The sequence below is a fragment of the Cyprinus carpio genome, chromosome B6, assembly GCF_018340385.1.
Source record: "Cyprinus carpio isolate SPL01 chromosome B6, ASM1834038v1, whole genome shotgun sequence".
NCBI classification, from domain to species: domain Eukaryota; kingdom Metazoa; phylum Chordata; class Actinopteri; order Cypriniformes; family Cyprinidae; genus Cyprinus; species Cyprinus carpio.
Window position 1 is genome coordinate 13,381,474 of NC_056602.1, and position 19,885 is coordinate 13,401,358.

The following is a 19,885-nucleotide window of genomic DNA, read 5'->3' on the forward strand; positions in this document are numbered from 1 at the left end:
GGAAATAATGTTGCAGAGGCAGAATTGTATCTACAGTCTATTTCAGTGAAATAACTTTTTTGAAACATGAGAGAAACCGATCTGGTCCTGGTGCTTTTGCAGTCTCGGGCTTTTTGTTCTCTACCTTTATTTATAGTAAACCAACTGCCCTTTATGTATATTTGAAAGCATTATAGGTCAAAATATGAATACACAAATAATAATAATAATAAAAAAAAATACTACAGTGATTTAAGATACATAAATGCAAAAATGACCAATGTTCCTACATGAAAAGGTAGGTCACTGGTTTTGAAATAATTTATGGGTTTAGTGTGTTCTGATTCAATAGTGTTTTACCACAGTTAAAATAAAAATACTTATTTCTGACTGAGAAAAAAAAAACTGGAAAACAGAGACAAGATCACCCTGTTGATCTAAAAATCCATAACCTTGTGCATTTACTGTTAAAATAGGCTTAGAATTAACAAAAATAAAAATTTTAGAAACTTAAAAGGTTTTGCTTTTCTGATCATGTATAATCTGCAGTTATATAAATATTTGATAACATCATCATTGCAATTCGTCACTGTAAAAATGAGTCATGGTTCTTGTAATTTCCATTTAAAAAAAATTAAAATGATAATTAAAAAGTGTGTATTTATTAAAGAAATTGTGATTCAGTGTTGTGTAGAAAATATGAGGACTTTTTACTAATAAAACAAAGAGATGTTTTCCTCATTTTTTAAAGGAAACTTAAGCAGTTTTGGGGCTTGAATTGAGGAACTGATTAAACTCAAAAAAAAAAAAAAAAAAAAAAAAAAAAAAAAAATCAAGGAAAGGTAGCTATCTATTTATTTTAAGAGAATTATCTCAATTTTGCAGTTTTATTTTAGAGGTGATTGTTAGTTCCCAGCATGCTTTGCATATGGCTGGATATGGAGAGTACATTTTGAAATAATATGCTAAGATATGTGTTTTTGAGTGAAGGGAAACATCTATTATTGTTTAATGTTCAGTTTTGTTTGACATTTGATAGAGTTTTTGTTACATGTAGTTTCCATTGCAGTGCAATCGTTACCATTGTGCAAAAGAGTAGAGCTAGGGTTATGAATACTAGACATTCTCTGTTACTACTCTATATACTCTCCGCGTCCGCTAGTGTCCGCTATTGTGCGCGTGACGTAAAAATCGTCATAGGAGAGTGTGCGCGGAGGCTCTGAGCGGACGACCGCGGCCGCGCGTCAGTACGCTTCAAAAGCACAAATTGCACATGTGCAGGCTGTGTGAAGAAACCCGTTGCTACTCAAACCTGTACAATCCGTCAATAAAACAGTGTAAAGACTGCCAGATGTGCAATAATTCTGGGCATTTGTTTGTTGCGGAGCGGACCAGCAGCGTACGCTTTGAGGAAGTATAGCAAGAAGTCCGCTCATGCGGAAAGTATAAGCCTTGTTCAGTGAGCTGTAGCTTTGCTAGTGCAGTATTACCAGTATTTCTCAAGTATCTTCCTTCTTGAGCTGTCTGGCTGTATGCAGTATTTTAAATGTACAAAATAACTCAGTCAAATACAAACAGACCTCACTCAAGATCACAGACTTTTGAGAATCAACTTAAAATAAATGCGCACATTTCACTAATTATATTAAATTAATTGTGTCATAGATTAATTTAGGAGATTTTACATGATTTATTCAGGTAGATTCCATTAAAAAAACAAGTAATGTTATCAAAAATATCATGTGTAATGTTATCATATATATATATATATATATATATATATATATATATATATATATATATATTTTAAAGTAAATAGCTCGTTACATTTTCTACAGTGGTCTATTTCTGTCACATCAGTTGCATGAAATATCATGGCTGTTCTAATACGATTAAATGTATTGACATGGCAGCGTTTGCACTAGTCTTCTGAATTTTTTTAATTTAATTTTTTTTTTTTTTATAGACACAAAAGTCCCTTTACCAAAATCACTAAATTGATATTCCCAGAAGACTTACCAACTTGAATATTAAAATGTATATACTCTGCTTATTTTGATAATGGCAAGAACAGCTAAGCATCCTTAATTGGAAGAGGAAATATTTTAAAGGGGTCATATGATGCAATTTTAAATTTTCCTTTCTCTTTGGAGTGTTACAAGCTCTTGCTGCATAAAGAAGATCTGTAAAGTTGCAAAGTCTAAAGTCTCAAATCCAAAGAGATATTCTTTATAAAAGTTAAGACTTGTTCACGCCCCTTCTAAAACACCTAATTTAAACACCCCCCCACATGTCTACGTCACTGTGTGGGAAGATTTGCATAACACCGCCCAAATGTTCATGCAAAGAAAGGCGGCATAACTTTTATTCAAGCTGTAGTAGCCTATTATTGTTGCCACTGACTCCATCTTATGGAGATGCTGTGTGTTTCGTTTTGAAAGCGAAACTAATTTGTTTGGTTTGGCCTTCCAAAAGAGCCCTATATTCACTTTGTCATGCCTAGAGCCATGCTGGTCGCTGAGGAAATATATCAACTTCACGCTGTGGATCGCCAGACCGGCTTTCACCGTGGACAAAGCGGAGTCCAGCACGGGGTCGTCACATGTGGTTGTCGAAAGCCAGCAGGCCACGCGGTTCTCAAGTCTTCCGGCCGTTCCTCACTCAAGCCCGCAGTGTGTGGCACATTTTATGGAGACCGTTTCCTGAACCTGCAGACTAGCCTACAATTTGTCTGTGCTCAAAGGCTGTTCTATAAAGATTTGTAAAAATTGACACATTTCAGAAAGGTGGGGCATAGAGGAGCAACAATAATGTACATTATGTGGAAAATAATGTTTTTTTTTTTACATTTACATTTAGTCATTTTGCAGATGCTTTTATCCAAAGCGACTTACAATTGGGGGATACATAAAGCGATTCTTCTTAAAGAGGCAAACAGACATAGAAAGTGCTTGTAATACCAAGTTTTAGGCATTGTTCAAATAAGTACAAGCTATAAAGAGAAGGAATAAATAAAGACTTTTTTTTTTTTTTTTTTTAAACGATTAAATAAAGACGATACATTTTTATGATAAATACAGCTGTCACTTGAAAATTGTCAGGGATTCAGCATTCCGGATACGTTTGGGAAGATCCTTCCAACAGCCAGGAATGATGAACAAGAATGATCTGGAAAGTGGTTTTAAGCCTCTCTGTGATGGTACCACAAGGCGTCGCTCACTGGTGGAACTCAGACTTCTGGAGGGGATTTAGATTCATAATAGTGAGTGGAAGTAGGCGGGTGCTGAGCCTTCTTTTTTTTAACCTTAAACCGCATAAACACATTGCATTACACCAAATACACAACATAATGTTCTTTTTAGCAACCTCATATGACCCCTTTAACACAGCTGTCATTTTAACTTGTCATCCTTTATTCTTTAGCAGTTCCTTCAGCATACCTTTCCAGTGTACTGGAAAAACTGAATGGGTTTAAAACATAAAAAATATAAAAAAAAACTTGATGTGACAGCTTTATTTGAAGTCGGGATGAGAGCTATTGCTATATACAAAATGGACAAACAAAACATCACATATATTCATAAGTAGCTCTGTGCCATGTCTGACATTCCAGATGTAAATGTACCAAATTCTCCCCTCTCTCTCTTCGTCTGAGCTTGAAAGATGGCTAAGAAAACAAATGGGCAAATATGCTACTCATCAAATTCATAGAAGATAGGGGTACTTTATTTGTGGTAGGGATGATAGCTTTTGTTATGTATGAAATGGCAAGGATCATTTAAAATCGAAGCCAGTACATAGCGCTTCTCATTCTGTTATAATCTGGCAGCTGCTCTATTGGACCTGCATAAAGAAACAAACAATTGCATGGTTACCAAAATTCAGTTGTTAATACAAGTGAAATTTAAAAATTCTTAATGCCAATTAATGCCTTAATGTCCATTTCAAAACCATAACATTGGGATGGATGTCTAACAATTTTCAGGAAATCTCCAATTTCCTTATATTAAAGTCTGATAGCAAAATTAATTATTGTACCAAATGTCTCTGTAAATAAGCTGCAGCTATATCCAGAAAATAACCATATTAGGTATGTTAATGATTAATAACTGATCCTTAGATGAGCTTAATTTGATTATCGCCAATTAATTTAAGAACAAAAAGAAAGTAAAGTAATCATGAGAGCAGATGGTAAAAACACTGTCTATACTGTCATCCGAAGCTAAAGTGAGCACTACAGCTTAAGCACTGTCAAACATGCACCCTTGTCTTAAATTAGAAAAAAAACAAAGTTCTCAACATTATCAGTCATATTATAATCACTACACTGGTTACTAGTTAAATTCCTTAATTATGTGTCATGCTAATATAAAAGAGAATTCTACTAAATATTTATTCACTCCCGACAAAATTACAAACACAAACAACGCCTATTAAATATAAAAATAAACTGACTCACCAACTGCAGACACAGCTGGGCATTTGTCATAAATGTATTTAGAGCAAACATCCCGGACAATCCTGGGAGTCACACCCTAGAAAAACCAAACAAGTAAAAATGTATTCTTAAAATAAAAGTGAACAATTAAATGTCACCTTAAAGAGTGCAGTCACTCAGCCACTGTGAGTTTGTTAACATGGACAATTTACCTCTATTCTGGCATCCCACTCTGCCAATGGGATGCGGCGACCATAATTTAGTATTTGCCTGCCAATGTCATCACAAACAGGTGTAGTTCCTGAGGACAGAAAGAAGAAATATGTTACAGAATTGAAGTGAGTGTGTGTGTGTGTAAAAGCAGTCAGTTCTGAGAGGTATTAAGTCAAGATTACAGCAAAAAACATGTCTGACAAGCTCTACTGCCACTATAGTTTAATGTTGAAGTCAGGGGTTAAAGCAAAAAAAAAAATCCTGAGCCTGAACTTTTTTCCGGGGGCGGGGCAGCATGTGCAAAGTATGCAATGACTGTGGCAACTTTAACATTTGAAAGGATACTATGGCAAAGTTATTGCTTTCTTTATTCAAACTGATTTTCTTATTCATGAATATATGGTTGCCCCTGAAGAATGAAAGCTGTATCATACACTTGGAAAATTATGAGCTATATCACCGCTTATCGACACTAGGGGTGTGACAAAACACTTAGCTCAGATATACAGATGTACAAAATACTGATACTTGGTTCACTAGAATGACAATATTTGAATACTCTTTTTAAGAAAATTTCAATGATATTTGTCTTCTACTTACAAAAAGTAAAACAATGCAGTTGTATTTAGAAACATTTGTACTAATCCAGGGCTGTAACTAATGATTATTTTGGTAATTAAGTAATCTACTGATTATTTTGACAGCTGAGTAATCTGATATTTTTTAGTAACACAAACAGACGTAAGTGAAAACCAGGCTTTAGTATGACTATTTATATATAAACTAACAATGAGGCAATAATAATTGGCTGCAATAAAATATACACAGTACACACACATATATTATGTAAACAAAAACTTATTTTGGATGCGATTAATCATTGGACAGCACTAGTTTATTCACACAAATGCTTGGTGTAGCCTGACACTAGACACTAATGTTCTTGTTTTATAATTAGTAGGGATGGCTCAATAACACTTTATTTCAGATACAGATCTATATCTATACCTCATATCATGAACTTATTGCTTTAAAAAAATAAATATTGTTAAAGCTACTGGATACAGCACTATAATTAACAGTAATTCAAGTGAAACATCTGAAAAATCTATGATTTTTATTTTTTTACTAGGACTATGACTAAGTTTTGATGTAAAAAGAGAGAATGTATGGACAGTGTATAAGAGTGAGAATGTTTATTACCATTGAGCTGTCCCACTAAGCTAGCCTTCAAAGCATTCTTGGCTCGAGCCACATCACTCTCAGTCACTGTTGTGCACAAATTCATCCTGTAGTACAGAAACATCAGGAGCACATCACCTCAAATTGGATGAAAATCCTATCTTCTCGGTATGTCGTAGCTGAACTTACCAGGCATTCTGAGCCCAATGCATCATGTCCTCTATTTTATGTTTGTCTGTAACAAAATAAATACCCAGCAGTCCAGTGTCATTGTATGAAGAGTGGAAAGCCTGGAAACTGTGACACAGATTCAGCTCTGCAGCCAGGCGAGCCAGGCGACTGCTCAAGTGCTATACAACATACAAGAGAAAAAAAAAAAAAAAAACATTTAGTATTATGTCATGATCCTAACGCAACCACCATTTTACCTGATAAATTACAATTTGTGTCATGCTCAGCTAATTTACAGATTAAACTTAATTTAGAAAAAAAAAAAACCACCGTGTATGCATAGCAGTAACGTTTATTATTAGGAATAGTAGGAAAGAAAAAAATAGAATAGAAATAGAAATAATATCAACAGTGGCTATCATAAAAACTGACATACTCAGTAGCCTTCAGATGCATTTCACTAGTCTAAAATGCCAAATATGATTGATTTTAAAACATCCTAAAGAAAGCAACTAATAAATGTAGGAATGCACAATATATCACTATGATATCAGTTTTTTTTATGTTACCGACACCAATGAAATCTACCAGTATTGGTAAACATTAGATATACATTGGCCAGTATTGGATATTTAATGGTGTATAATGATTTCCCCAATTTTACCTTTACATTACCTTTGTTGTCTAAGACTCATTTAAAGTAAACATTTAAAAACATTGTTTTTATTACTGTACATTATAAATGTTGTGATGCTCCAAATTCAATGTAAAACTTTAATCTTAGTTTTTTAGTTTTTAATTTAGACAAATGTAATATCTGATATTTAATATGTAAATGTACATCCATAAAAATCAATATTCTGCATCATGAACACTTAATTTTTAAATGGAATAAACTATTAACATAGGAATGACAATTGTGGGAAACAATCACATGCCTGTGAGTTGATCATATCTGTGGGTGAAGAAATCAAGAGACTGATTAACAATGACATTGTTTAAGCTTGCTCTGTGCTGAATTTCGTCAAAACAGAATCAATTCTCATACTTGATTATAGCATCCTGCTTATTTCATTTCTACTTTCAAGATGTGGAACAAAGCACAAAGATTATTGTGCATTTTATAACAGCTTTTAGGTGAAATCCTAATGCTGAATTTTTTTATCTTAATTTGCCAAATAATTAAAGCAGCATTGAGAATCCCTGAAAACGTTAAACAAATGTTTAGGAAATGCAATTTAAGCAAAGTTGTAAACTAACCTTGCCACCCCCAAATGTGATGTCATAGCTACCGATGATGGAATTGGCAACCATAAGTGGCACAATATCAGGGTTTGCAGCTCCAGCTCCCTCTACAGCAATAGCAATGTGTGCTAGGGGCAATGCATCATCACGCATACGAATCTGAAAGCAAGACCAGATCAGACCAACAGAAAGTCAATCAACTGGTCAAGTAATGGCAATAAACTGAGACCCTCTCATACACACATGCAATTAATAAAGCTACCTCACTCCCAGTGAAACGGCATGGGGACAGAACAGGTACAGCATCACCTTCATATTCAAAAGAAATGCCACTGAAATGCTGCTTAGCCAGAGCCACAAGCTCATCATGGTTTACTCCTGCAGCAGAACAGGAAGATAGTGTTTAAGCAATCAGCTTTGTGTGGGTTTTCTATTTAAACACTACTGTATGACAAGTTTGATAACAGTTCAAGAGCATTACCTCCAGCTGTCGCCAGGACCATGCGAGGAGCTTTATAATGGCTACTGATATATTCCACTAAATCATTACGAGTTAGTGTCCTTGAAAATATAAAGAGCAAAAAAAAAAATTCTTTAAGAACAGGTTTCATTACGTATGTTTGCATTTACACAAATTTTCATTAATGAGAATTAATCCAATCCGGTTTCAGTTTTCGAAAGTTCTGTTTATATAAGCCCTACACTTTGCTATGCAATTCACATTTTTATTTAAATGTGCACTTACGTATGCCGAACAAAATGTCAGCATATCCACAATGCAAGCATATGAAATACATCATCTCAAGGCTATCTGTGTACCTGGCATTGGCAGAGGGACCAAGAACACTATGGCCAAGAGGAGTACCCTGGAAGGCAGTAGCATGGAGCAGATCCAGGCAAACATCCTGCAAGCTGCCTTGCACCTCTTCCAGCTCTCTTAGCACCACATTCCTCTGCTGCTCTATATCAGCCTCACTCAAAGATGAGCTCTGCACTACTTCTGCCAAGAGCTCCACCGCTAAAAAGAATACAATAAAGAGATGACATTACTAAGAAAGAGTAACACTTCCGGATTATTCAGAGAAAGAATGTTCTATGCCAACATAACTCCATTCTAGAGCTCATCTAGACCTACAAGGTCATTTATCTATCCACATTAGCATGAAGAAACTGCGCCTGTTTGAGAAATTGGCCTCTCTTATTTGTTTGTTGTATAACCTTTAGGCAAGTCCTTGGCAAGGGTCTTCATGTAGTAAGCAGTATGTTCCCGTGAGGTGTATGCACTCAAGTGAGCTCCCATAGACTCCACTGCCTTTTCAAGAGCGGACTGTGGGTGCTTCTTTGTGCCCGATCCAAGAACAGTTTGGAATAAAGAGTGTACAAATTAGGGAAACAGCATTACAATTTTAAAAATTGCTTTCACACTACAACCAATTCCAATTAACAATATTTCTTTCTTTCTTACTATAAACAAATAAAGCATTTTACATCAGGTGCTCATACAAAGTCCTAGAATTCAATAATTGTTGCAAATGTCATCAAAACCTGAACTCAGATTTGCCACTATGTAAAACACTCAGGGTGCATTCCACTTCACTTTTAGACACACACTAGTAAGCTTTCCTAAGCACTTCCTCTGGGGAAATCCCTGCTGCCATTTTGATGTAAAGACTAGACGTTAAATATTGACACAGAGATACCATGGGAAAGCTACTAAATAATTCAATTTGCTTATTCTCATTACAATAAATTTGTATTTTTATTACATTTGAACTGTATAAAATGTTTTGATTGGTAACAATCAAGATCTAATATGATGTTAAGATAATATAATTCTTCAAGCCAAATCATGACATGATCGTGAGGCAGTGATACCCAGCCCTCGTAACAACGTTCATTTAGAGAGAATGAGACCAAGTAAATGTTTATTGCTTACTTTAAATGCCATATGCTCCAGGAAAAATCCAGCTCCATTATTCTTCTCAGACTCATATCTGCTGCCACAACCTATCCAAAGGCCAACCTACAAAGCCAGACAGATTTAAAGCACAAATAATTACATCAGCAGTTCAAGTTGATTTCCTTTTGAGTTTCCTTTTGGATAAACATTTGGAAATTTAAAAATTTAAGTACAGTTTTTCAGGCTTTTTTCCAAGTCCTGTTATTTTTATGGCATGCATAAAACATTTGCTTTATTTGACTTTTTTTTTTCTTTTTACCAAATTAAAAATGTTATATTTCAGGTACTTATATTTCATTGCAACAACATTAGAGAGCTAGAAAGTGTGAGGACCTTACAATTACCTCAGTGAGATTTAAAATCACGTCTGCAAAAAATAAATAATTGATTTGTACAGTCTAAAAACAGCTATTTACCGTGCATGTGGCTTGGTTGGTCTCTTCAGAGGCAATCCTCAAGCCATTGCTTAGAGTAGTTAACTGTGTTTCTGGAGCTCCTAGCAGGCTCTGAGCATATGACACAGAGGCCTGTCCTCGTCTCAGAGACAGCAGAAGAGGCTAAAATAGTGAAAAGGGTAGACGTAAGTATATGGTGAAAGTTCCTTGTATTCATTTTAAAAGCAAACCAAAAACCACAGACTAACGCAATGATTTAGACAAGAGGCTAATCGATAAGACAAGATCGGAATAAAGTGGTTGATTTGACCCAGTAGCCAGAGATATTTTGAATGTTTTTTTAATAAGTCAAATATTGTAAAAAAAAAAAAAAAAAAAATATATATATATATATATATATATATATATATATATATATATATATATATATATATATATATTATGACAACATAAATGAACTGTTTTCTATTTTAAAATATTTAAAAACTTTATATATTGTTGTGATAGCAATGCTTTTTAGCAGTAAAAACTGCTAATAGGAATTAGTACGGTGGCCGAGAAAGCTGAACGTGCTGCAAATACAAAAACATCCACAAATTAAGAAAACATCTTTATCAGTTTGACAACACATGTACTACAACCAAACACAGAAAAGCAATGCAAATATGCATATACCATATCAGACATGCCACAACAACTGATGAACCTGGCTTTGACATGCTTATCAATGTCTACTCTTAAAGGTGAGATTTTTGTTTATTTTAACATCCTGATTCCTTAGCTTTTTTGGATAATATTAGCCTAAATAAGCTGACAAAATACACAATTACTGTAACTGTGAAACGTTATGTAAGCTGGCTAACTTATTTACATTTATTTTACAACTTCCCTTACAAAAATTGACCATGGTTTTACTATATAAAAAAAAGAAAAAAAAAAAACAGTTAAACTTGGTTAACCACATATTAACCATGATTTTGCTACACTAACCATAGGTTAACCAGGGCCCTATGATTTACGTGATGCAGTAAACGCGGACAACATTATTATTATGAATTACTGTACAGGTATAAAGTGGAATGTCACAGAATTTGTCGGACTTTGGATGAATTAATCAAAAATAGGTCATTAATCTTCAACCAAATTGTGATATGGTCTAGTATCTGTAAATATAAAACCCACAAAAAAGACTTAAAATATGAATCATAAATGTTCTTCACGTCTTTGTTAATGAATGTAGAATAAGCGCAATTTCGTTTACTACTCTTACTGAAGCGAAAATAAAAGTTTGGTTTAATTGGAATACACTATGTCAGAAATATATTGTAGTGCAGTAGAATGTACGTAATACTACCACCACTACATTATTAAAACTTTTTTTTTTTAAGGAATAATCACAATATTTCTCCCATGTTATAATTTTAATAAACCCCCTTTGTTTGCCAAAAATAAAGTTTGCTGATTAAAAGATAAATTAAATTAATGCTTTATGGCACAAACCCCACCAAACACAACAGTGGCCAAAAGTGATGAGTGGGTTTTTTATGACCCTACATTTCACTTAAACCATCAAAATACGAAAGAAAAAAAAAAACAACTCTGACCAGTGTTGCCAACTGCTTTCAACTGAAAGTAGCTAAAACCGGTCCCTTAATGTTGCTAGATGACCTCATAAAGGGGAGTTTACTAGATCAGTGAACTCGCCTTTATGACATCATGGGAAAGTCTCGAAATGTAGATAAGGTTTGTCCAAGAAACTGATTTTGTAGCTAGGCTTTTGAAAAAAATCTCTAAAGGGGTGAGGAAATCACTAAATCTAGAGACAAAATCACTTGTCAACATTGGCACATTGACTACAACATAAGTTTGGTTTTTTAGTTTATGGGAATATTTATGTTCACGATTATTTTGGTCAATATTGTAATCACGATTATTTAACACGATTATGAGGGGGCCATAAGACCAAAACTTTATATGAGTGATTTATTTAAAGATAGTGATACATATCAAATATGTATTTCCTGTAAATAAGGTTGCTACAATCATTACATTTGCACTGTTTACTTCACTGGTTTGCACTATCTGCCATGTGCCCTGTGCTGCTTTACTTCTCTTTCTTCTTTCATGACCTATTTGTATAGTTGTACTTTATATTTTATTATCTGTATTTAATGTTCTACTGTTAGTGTTATCTGTATGCACCAAGGGTCTGAGTGTAACGCAATTTCAATTCTCTCTCTGTATGTACTGTACATGTGGAAGAATTGACAAAGCAGTCTTGACTTGCTATGACATCTACATTGTAGAGACCAACGGAATTTCAAACAAAAAACAATCAGTAATAAAAAAAGCAAAAAATTTTTTTATTAAAATAATGAAAAATTAAACAAACTATGCTTTAATGTTTTTTATACAAGTCTCAAGCAGTATGATTATTTCATTTATTCACTATACCAGTGGTTTTCAATGGTATTGCAGGTGGGCCGTCAATTACTATTAAAATAAATAATAATATTGTTAATATATGTAAAAATGTCTAAGTCATAACATAATAACATCATTTCATATATGTAATTAAATAAGCCCAAGTTATTTTCTGTTAATTGCCAGTTCATTCTAGGGCTGTGTGATAGAAATCGTAATAAAATCACGATTTGAGCGTGCGCAATTTCTAAACCGCTTTATAGCATGATTTTCCGCGGCCCTGACCTCCCGCAGTATGCTATCCGATCTAATCAGAATGCAATGCGCCTAGCGCGAGAACAGAACAGACTGGGAATATGCCTACGTAACTCCAGGTTCACACACTGTCTGTGATGCGCCTTTTTTCCGAGCCCATGTTAACGGAGCAGCGTGTATCTGAGCAAGCGCGTCTGGTTTTGTGACAGAGCAAAGTAAAATCTGCGTGCGAACAGAGAGATTCGCGCTCGTGCATTAATTTAATGTGGTTTCGCGTTACATTAATGCGCTCTCGCTGCTGCTTCTGCACCGCATACACATACTGTATACGCACTGTAGACAGAGTAGGCCTACGTGTGAACCTGTATAATGTATAACAAATCTATTTCAACACCTGAGACACCACTACAATTAATGAGCTCTATGAACAATGTATGGCAAAAAAGAAAAAAAGTCCCTGGACACAGGATTTATTTATTTATATTTTTTGCCATATAGGTCTAGAAATTTTGTTACACCTCTACTTAGTGATTATTTTGACTTATGTCTGTTCCAGAGACGTTACAACCTTTTGATAAAGCTCTAATTGGTTTTCTTTTGGAAATATGTTTTAAATTCATCCTGAATGCATTTATGATTGTAAAGCATATCTGTGTGTCAAAATTGTGATTAAAATCGAAATCGCAAGGTTTTTTGATTGTTAGCGATAGGTTTTTATTTTTTTTTTATTATTTTTTTTTTGTTCATATCGCACAGCCCTAGGTCATTTAATAAATACAGTTAACAATCTAGCTTCTGAGTACTAAGTTATTAACCCAACAATAGCGGGGTCAGTTAATTTTTTTGCAGTGGGCTGCGCAAACATATGTGTTTGGTTGTGTGGGCCGCGAGTTGAAAAAGGTTGGGAACCACTGCACTATACCATTTATTATTAATGTCTCATTTCAGTTTAAGTTTGGCTTTAGTTTTGTATTTATTGCACTTTATATGAAAAGGTTCATGTAGCGTGGTACAGCCTACTGCAGAAATGAATAATCAAATGTAAAATAAAATATAGCCCGCTGTCACTTTAAGAGCCGCACGGATCCAAATTACTGTTACACTCTTATTTTCATTCTCAACTCTTTGCATTCATTTATTATATGACCGACGAAGGTATACATGAATAATCACCAAGCGCAGCATTTTGACACATTTTTGCATGTACCTGACCGATTAGGCGCTCACCTTGAGCTAAAAGATGACTTTAAATGTCCGTGTTCTGTACTGTCTCTGAGCGCATATCTCTTCCTGAGGGGCAGCGCAAGTTCTCTTTCACACTTTTAAAAACATGAAATCAATATACTTCGATAATTCAAGCACGGCCCATTTTGCAAATGTCACATTACATGAATTTACTGATTTGCATGGTAAATTGGGCTTTTATGGAGGAACGAAAGCACTGCGCTGCAAAAGGGAGCAGAATGGGGCACAATAATCGTTTTATCTCGATTATTGGATTTTCATAATCGTTGGAGGCCAAAATCGAATCGTTTTTTTTCGATTAATTGCACAGCCCTAACATAAGTTATCAATATTTAATTGGTCCTCTTGTTTTTGCATTTGTTTGTTTTTCCTCTTGTTTCAGCAATATGCTTACAATATCTTGCACTTTTTCTTTTTTTTTTTTTTCATTAAAGGTGAAGATGCCAAATTTCCTAGGTCGGACATCACTTTTGGCCACTACTATATGGCAGGTTATTGACTTTCCAACTGACCAACAAAACCATACTGCAAAAACAAGCCTCTTTTATGAGGATTGTGGGCTTTCCTGGAGTTGTAGGAGCCACTGATGGAACATGTTCACATTATTGCTCCAACTGTAAATGAGACATACCAATAGAAAACTAAGCATCAGTAATAATCTGTGATAATTTTGCACAATGCAAAGCATTTAAAAAAAATTAATTTTAAATATTTCAGTGTCTTAATTAAATGATTTTATTGTAGTTACATTAAATGATTGGTGTTGTGCTGCTGTGACTTTACATGATCAGGCTCACTATTGGCTGATTTAGAGGTCAAGGTTAGCCTTTTTGTGTTGACATCATTGTGGTCTTTAGTTCACAACACTTAAGTGTCACCTCAGTCAGCACTTAAAGGGACACTCCACCCCAAAATAAAAATGTTGTCAATCACTTACCCCCATGTCTTTCCAAACCCATAAAAGCTACGTTCGTCTTCAGAACACAATTTAAGATATTATGCTCTTCTGTGTCATCCGCGCCACAAGGATGCAACATCCTTGTGGCGCGGATGACACAGAAGAGCATACACAGCATAGGGTGATATGGACAGAGACCGTCGACAAAGGAATTATTAAATAAAGTCGTTATTTTTGTTTTCTTCGCTTACAAAAACTGTTCCCGTCACTTCATATAAACCAGATTACACGTCTGATGGCAGATGGAGTATTCTGACGACGACTTTCGTACCTTTTATGGACCTTGACACTGTTATTTATTTGGCAGTCTATGGGACAGTCTCAAGCCTCCAGGTTTTCATCCAAAATATCTTAAATTGTGTTCGGAAGATGAACAGAGCTTTTACGGGTTTGCAACGACATGGAGGTAAGTGATTAATGACAAAATTTTCATTTTGGGGTGGAGTATCCCTTTAAGAATTAGGCTCTTAGCTTCTTAATAAAAGTCTTCTACTCTTAGCAAGTCCTACTTTTTACTGATAATTTGTTGACAAGTCAAATCTTAAGACTATTCTTAAAGGGATCCCCAGGTATTAAGACATGTATAGCTTAATATACCATAAATTCTGTCTCTTATTGAAATATGTAATAGAAAACCCACGAAAGATGTATGTTATTTAAAAAAAAAAATCACATAGTTTTATACATATTTTGGACTATGGGGGGCACCATTATTCTGATGATGTAAAATGGTTGCACTCGGTGAGCTACTGCTGCTACCTGTTGCTGTTTTTACCACAACACAAGTTGGAATAGACAACTCGGAAAATAAAATACTGATATGATGACTACAGCTACCGAAAGAGCTTACAGGTGGTGATGGATATAAGTATAAGCTTAAACCAAATGCCGTACCATCGATTTTTCCCCACAAGGAGTCTAAACGCCCCGGATCTCGAGGGAAATCCACGCTGAGAAACTCCTCCAGCGGATGCAGCATCACGATTAGCGTCGGCATGTTTACATTCTAACAGGATGGCATAGTGTTTCTTATCTCAGCCGTGTGTAAGCTGTTTCAGTAGATGCGGTCCACTAAAAACCTCAAAGGCATCGGGGCTGAAGTGGAAATAAAAAAGCAGGTCTTTAGGAAGTTTTATTCATCCACATGCATCTTCCCATTCTTTTTCCCGTGGTAACTAGGATTTACACAAGTTCCAGTCTGGATCCAGAACACCTGAGAAGAGATGATGCCAACCCCTCAGAGGACCTCAGATGATGCTAACCCAGAGACAACATACAGAACTACCACATTTTGCTCTAACAGCAATTACGCAATCAAACTTAATCATCTGTTTGTTTACATCTTTTATTGATTTTTCTGAACATTTCTGCCGTATACACATAAACTGACAGTCACCACTGATAAGCTACTACTAAATATTGTAGAAACTTAATTTTCTGTAAAGTTGCTTTGCAATGATTTGTATCGTAAAAAGCACTATACAAATAAACTTGAATTGAATTCTCCTCTTCTTATCGCTAGGAAATCAGTGAAGTCTTATAATGCTTCTTTTTTTGCCCTCCGACTGAAAATTACATCCAAAAGCCACACAATGTGGTATTGTATCAGTATTTTATTTTCTTGAGTTGTGTATTCTGAGTTGTGTCGTGGTAAAGCACCAGTAGCTCACCGAGTGCAACCATTTGACGTCATCAACGCAGAATGTACTGTGCACATAAAATAATGGCACCCCCCATACTGTAAAAACGATGTTGATTTTTTAAAATAACATACATCTTTAATGGGTTTTCTATTACATATTTCAAAAAGAGACATCATTCATATTATATTAAGCTATACAGTACATGTCTTAACCCGGGGATCCCTTTAAAAGCATTTCTGAGAAGTTTTATACGGCCCCAGATCTCAAGTGCACAGTAGGCCTAACTGTTGCCCTGTTTATAAAAACCAGGAAAAACAGAACACAGTGGACTGAAAAAACCCCCCTCTTTTTTCTACAAATTTGCTTATATTATTTATTTTTTTACCCCCTACAATCCTATATTTAATGACCAGACAAACATAGTTATAAAATGTTGTGAAAATTAATTTATGAATTAATGATTGATAACATATGAATACAGTCGTGGCCAAAAGTTTTGAGAATTACATAAATATTAGTTTTCAAAAAGTTTGCTGCTAAACTGCTTTTATATATTTGTTTCAGTTGTTTCTGTGATGTACTGAAATATAATTACAAGCACTTCATACGTTTCAAAGGCTTTTATCGACAATTACATGACATTTATGCGAAGAGTCAGTATTTGCAGTGTTGGCCCTTCTTTTTCAGGACCTCTGCAATTCGACTGGGCATGCTCTCAATCAACTTCTGGGCCAAATCCTGACTGATAGCAACCCATTCTTTCATAATAACTTCTTGGAGTTTGTCAGAATTAGTGGGTTTTTGTTTGTCCACCCGCCTCTTGAGGATTGACCACAAGTTCTCAATGGGATTAAGATCTGGGGAGTTTCCAGGCCATGGACCCAAAATTTCAACATTCTGGTCCCCGAGCCACTTAGTTATCACTTTTGCCTTATGGACACGGTGCTCCATCGTGCTGGAAAATGCATTGTTCTTCACCAAACTGTTGTTGGGTTGTTGGAAGAAGTTGCTGTTGGAGGGTGTTTTGGTACCATTCTTTATTCATGGCTGTGTTTTTGGGCAGAATTGTGAGTGAGCCCACTCCCTTGGATGAGAAGCAACCCCACACATGAATGGTGTCAGGATGCTTTACTGTTGGCATGACACAGGACTGATGGTAGCGCTCACCTTTTCTTCTCCGAACAAGCCTTTTTCTAGATGCCCCAAACAATCGGAAAGGGGCTTCATCTGAGAATATGATTTTGCCCCAGTCCTCAGCAGTCCATTCACTATACTTTCTGCAGAAGATCAATCTGTCCCTGATGTTTTTTTTGGAGAGAAGTGGCTTCTTTGCTGGCCTTCTTGACACCAGGCCATCTTCCAAAAGTCTTCGCCTCACTGTGCGTGCAGATGCACTCACACCTGCCTGCTGCCATTCCTGAGCAAGCTCTGCACTGGTGGCACTCCGATCCCGCAGCTGAATCCTCTTTAGGAGACGATCCTGGCGCTTGCTGGAGTTTCTTGGACGCCCTGAAGCCTTCTTTACAAGATTTGAACCTCTTTCCTTGAAGTTCTTGATGAACCTATAAATTGTTGATTTAGGTGCAATCTTAGTAGCCACAATATCCTTGCCTGTGAAGCCATTTTTATGCAACGCAATGATGGCTGCACGCGTTTCTTTGCAGGTCACCATGGTTAACATTGGAAGAACAATGATTTCAAGCATCACCCTCCTTTTAACATGTCAAGTCTGCCATTCTAACCCAATCAGCCTGACATAATGATCTCCAGCCTTGTGCTCGTCAACATTCTCACCTGAGTTAACAAGATGATTACTGAAATGATGTCTGCAGGTCCTTTAATGACAGCAATGAAATGCAGTGGAAAGGTTTTTTTGGGATTAAGTTATTTTCATGGCAAAGAAGGACTATGCAATTCATCTGATCACTCTTCATAGCATTCTGGAGTATATGCAAATTGCTATTATAAAAAACTTAAGCAGCAAACTTCTCCAATTTCCAATATTTATGTAATTCTCAAAACTTTTGGCCACGACTGTATATATATATATATATATATATACACATATATATATATATATATATATATATATATATATATATATATATACACTATGAAAAATATACATTTTACTTTTTCTGAAAATTATTAAAATGGAGTCATAAAATTTTACATTTTCTTGTAAATATTAGCTTTAGTAGTTACTTTTTTCAATATGAAACACATGAACTGTGTACATTTCCGAGAATTTGTCACCTATATTATATGAATTTTTTTTAAACAAGTTTCCTTTTTCTGTTGTGGACGCTCTTTTATGTAACTGACTCCTTTATTTATAGAAAATTCTTTATTAACAGTCAAGAAACAAGTTCTTCGTAAAACCAGATCTCATGCTGTTTTGTTGTCTACATTGAGGAGGACACAACACTTAGTCTAACGTGTTTCTGTTATTTGATTAAAATTAACGAAAGGAAAAATGTCACAAACAGTACGAAGTTGCTGTTAATATCTACAGTTTAACAATTACTACTCGAACAAATAATCTATATCTCCATGTGACGTCAGATTTCAATGACCTTGTCAGACCAAATTTCAGGTTAAATTAACATAAAGAATAAGAAACATATAAGAGCAATATTTACATTTCTAGAGTTACACAGTGATTTGCTTACAGAACTGTTTAAAACTCGTCTCTTGATCCTCAAAGCTCTTACACAAGGGAGAGATAACCTTTAGCTATCAGCTATCTCCCCGGCACTAACAAGGCCAATGACAATCACTGTGACTATGGAGATCGACTGGATACTATCCGCGTATTTAAATATAATATTGTAAATCGTAACGCCGGTATACAATGTCAAAGCCATGCAATACGTACGTAACCAGCTCTACCAAAAGCTCGATTCACTGCCCCACTGATCCGCCACATAGAAGCAACCATCTTGTCCACAGTGTGCACCACCACCACCGCTGACTGTCGTCTTCCTCTTCTTTTTGTTTAACGACGATTAGCAAACCTATAAAGTTCAGTACCGCCACCTATTGTTGGCATGGACTCAATACAGCGTGGCCCCTTTAGAGCCCACAGAGCCAAGTAGAGGGGATGTGGTGAATCGAATCCGTCAGGGCTGTCACCTGGTTTTTATTTATTCAAATCCCTCTTTAAGTAAAATCGCTGTAACGCTCAGTGCGGCATATCACCAGCTGGTAAATTCAAATCTGCGTTCATTGACTTTTGCTGAGCCAGAGACAGTCGCGTTTTTGAAAGCGTTTGTCTTGAACTCTTCTCTAGACTGACATCATTCTTTGCTCTTTCTGTAGACTACAATTGAATTGTTATAATTAGTAACATACAATGTTTTTTTTTTTTTTTTTTTTTTTTACAGTAGTCAACATTTGAAGTTGATCAAATTTTTTTTCCTTCAAAGTTGTCCTAAGACAAGAGTGCGTTTTATAAGTTTTAGGACAACTTTGATGAAAGTAGTATTAAAAAATATTTTATGACCCATAACCTATCTAGTACTTAAAAGTAAAAAGACGGGTTTTATGCACAATTAATATAGCCTACATTACATGAAAAGACTAGCCTACTTTGACCATCGCCCGTTATAGATTAACTAACATGATGCATTTACTTAGGTTCCACATATTTAAGAATCAAGATATTTCATGATATAGTTAACACAAATTGGGAATATTTCAAATAAAAATGAAAACATGACAAACATGAGGAAAAAAATATTTTTAGAAAATCTATTTTTAGAAAATCTATCTGCG

General features: G+C 35.3%; 1 protein-coding gene across 1 annotated transcript; it reads right to left on the reverse strand.

Moving 5' to 3' along the window:
- Window positions 1–3,736: 3,736 nt before the first annotated feature.
- On the reverse strand, window positions 3,737–19,144 carry LOC109060914 (cytochrome b-c1 complex subunit 1, mitochondrial-like). Its single transcript, XM_019078065.2, has 13 exons — window positions 18,987–19,144; window positions 9,605–9,745; window positions 9,165–9,251; window positions 8,447–8,576; window positions 8,048–8,246; window positions 7,710–7,789; window positions 7,491–7,606; window positions 7,244–7,387; window positions 6,002–6,162; window positions 5,834–5,919; window positions 4,630–4,718; window positions 4,439–4,514; window positions 3,737–3,822 (listed from the first exon to the last, which is right to left on the reverse strand). The coding sequence occupies exons 1-13, from the start codon at window positions 19,047–19,049 to the stop codon at window positions 3,758–3,760; spliced, it is 1,437 nt and encodes a 478-aa protein (XP_018933610.1). The 5' UTR covers window positions 19,050–19,144; the 3' UTR covers window positions 3,737–3,757.
- Between the last annotated feature and the right edge of the window lie 741 nt (window positions 19,145–19,885).

Bases quoted from the DNA above. Each gene is read 5' to 3' on its own strand.
- LOC109060914 (XM_019078065.2), bottom strand. From the start codon at position 19,049: ATGGTTGCTTCTATGTGGCGGATCAGTGGGGCAGTGAATCGAGCTTTT. The intron at 7,607-7,709 runs GTAATGCTCTTG...GTTCTGCTGCAG, and splicing joins GGTCCTGGCGACAGCTGGAG to GAGTAAACCATGATGAGCTT. The intron at 3,823-4,438 runs GTGAGTCAGTTT...TTCTTTATGCAG, and splicing joins CCCAGCTGTGTCTGCAGTTG to GTCCAATAGAGCAGCTGCCA.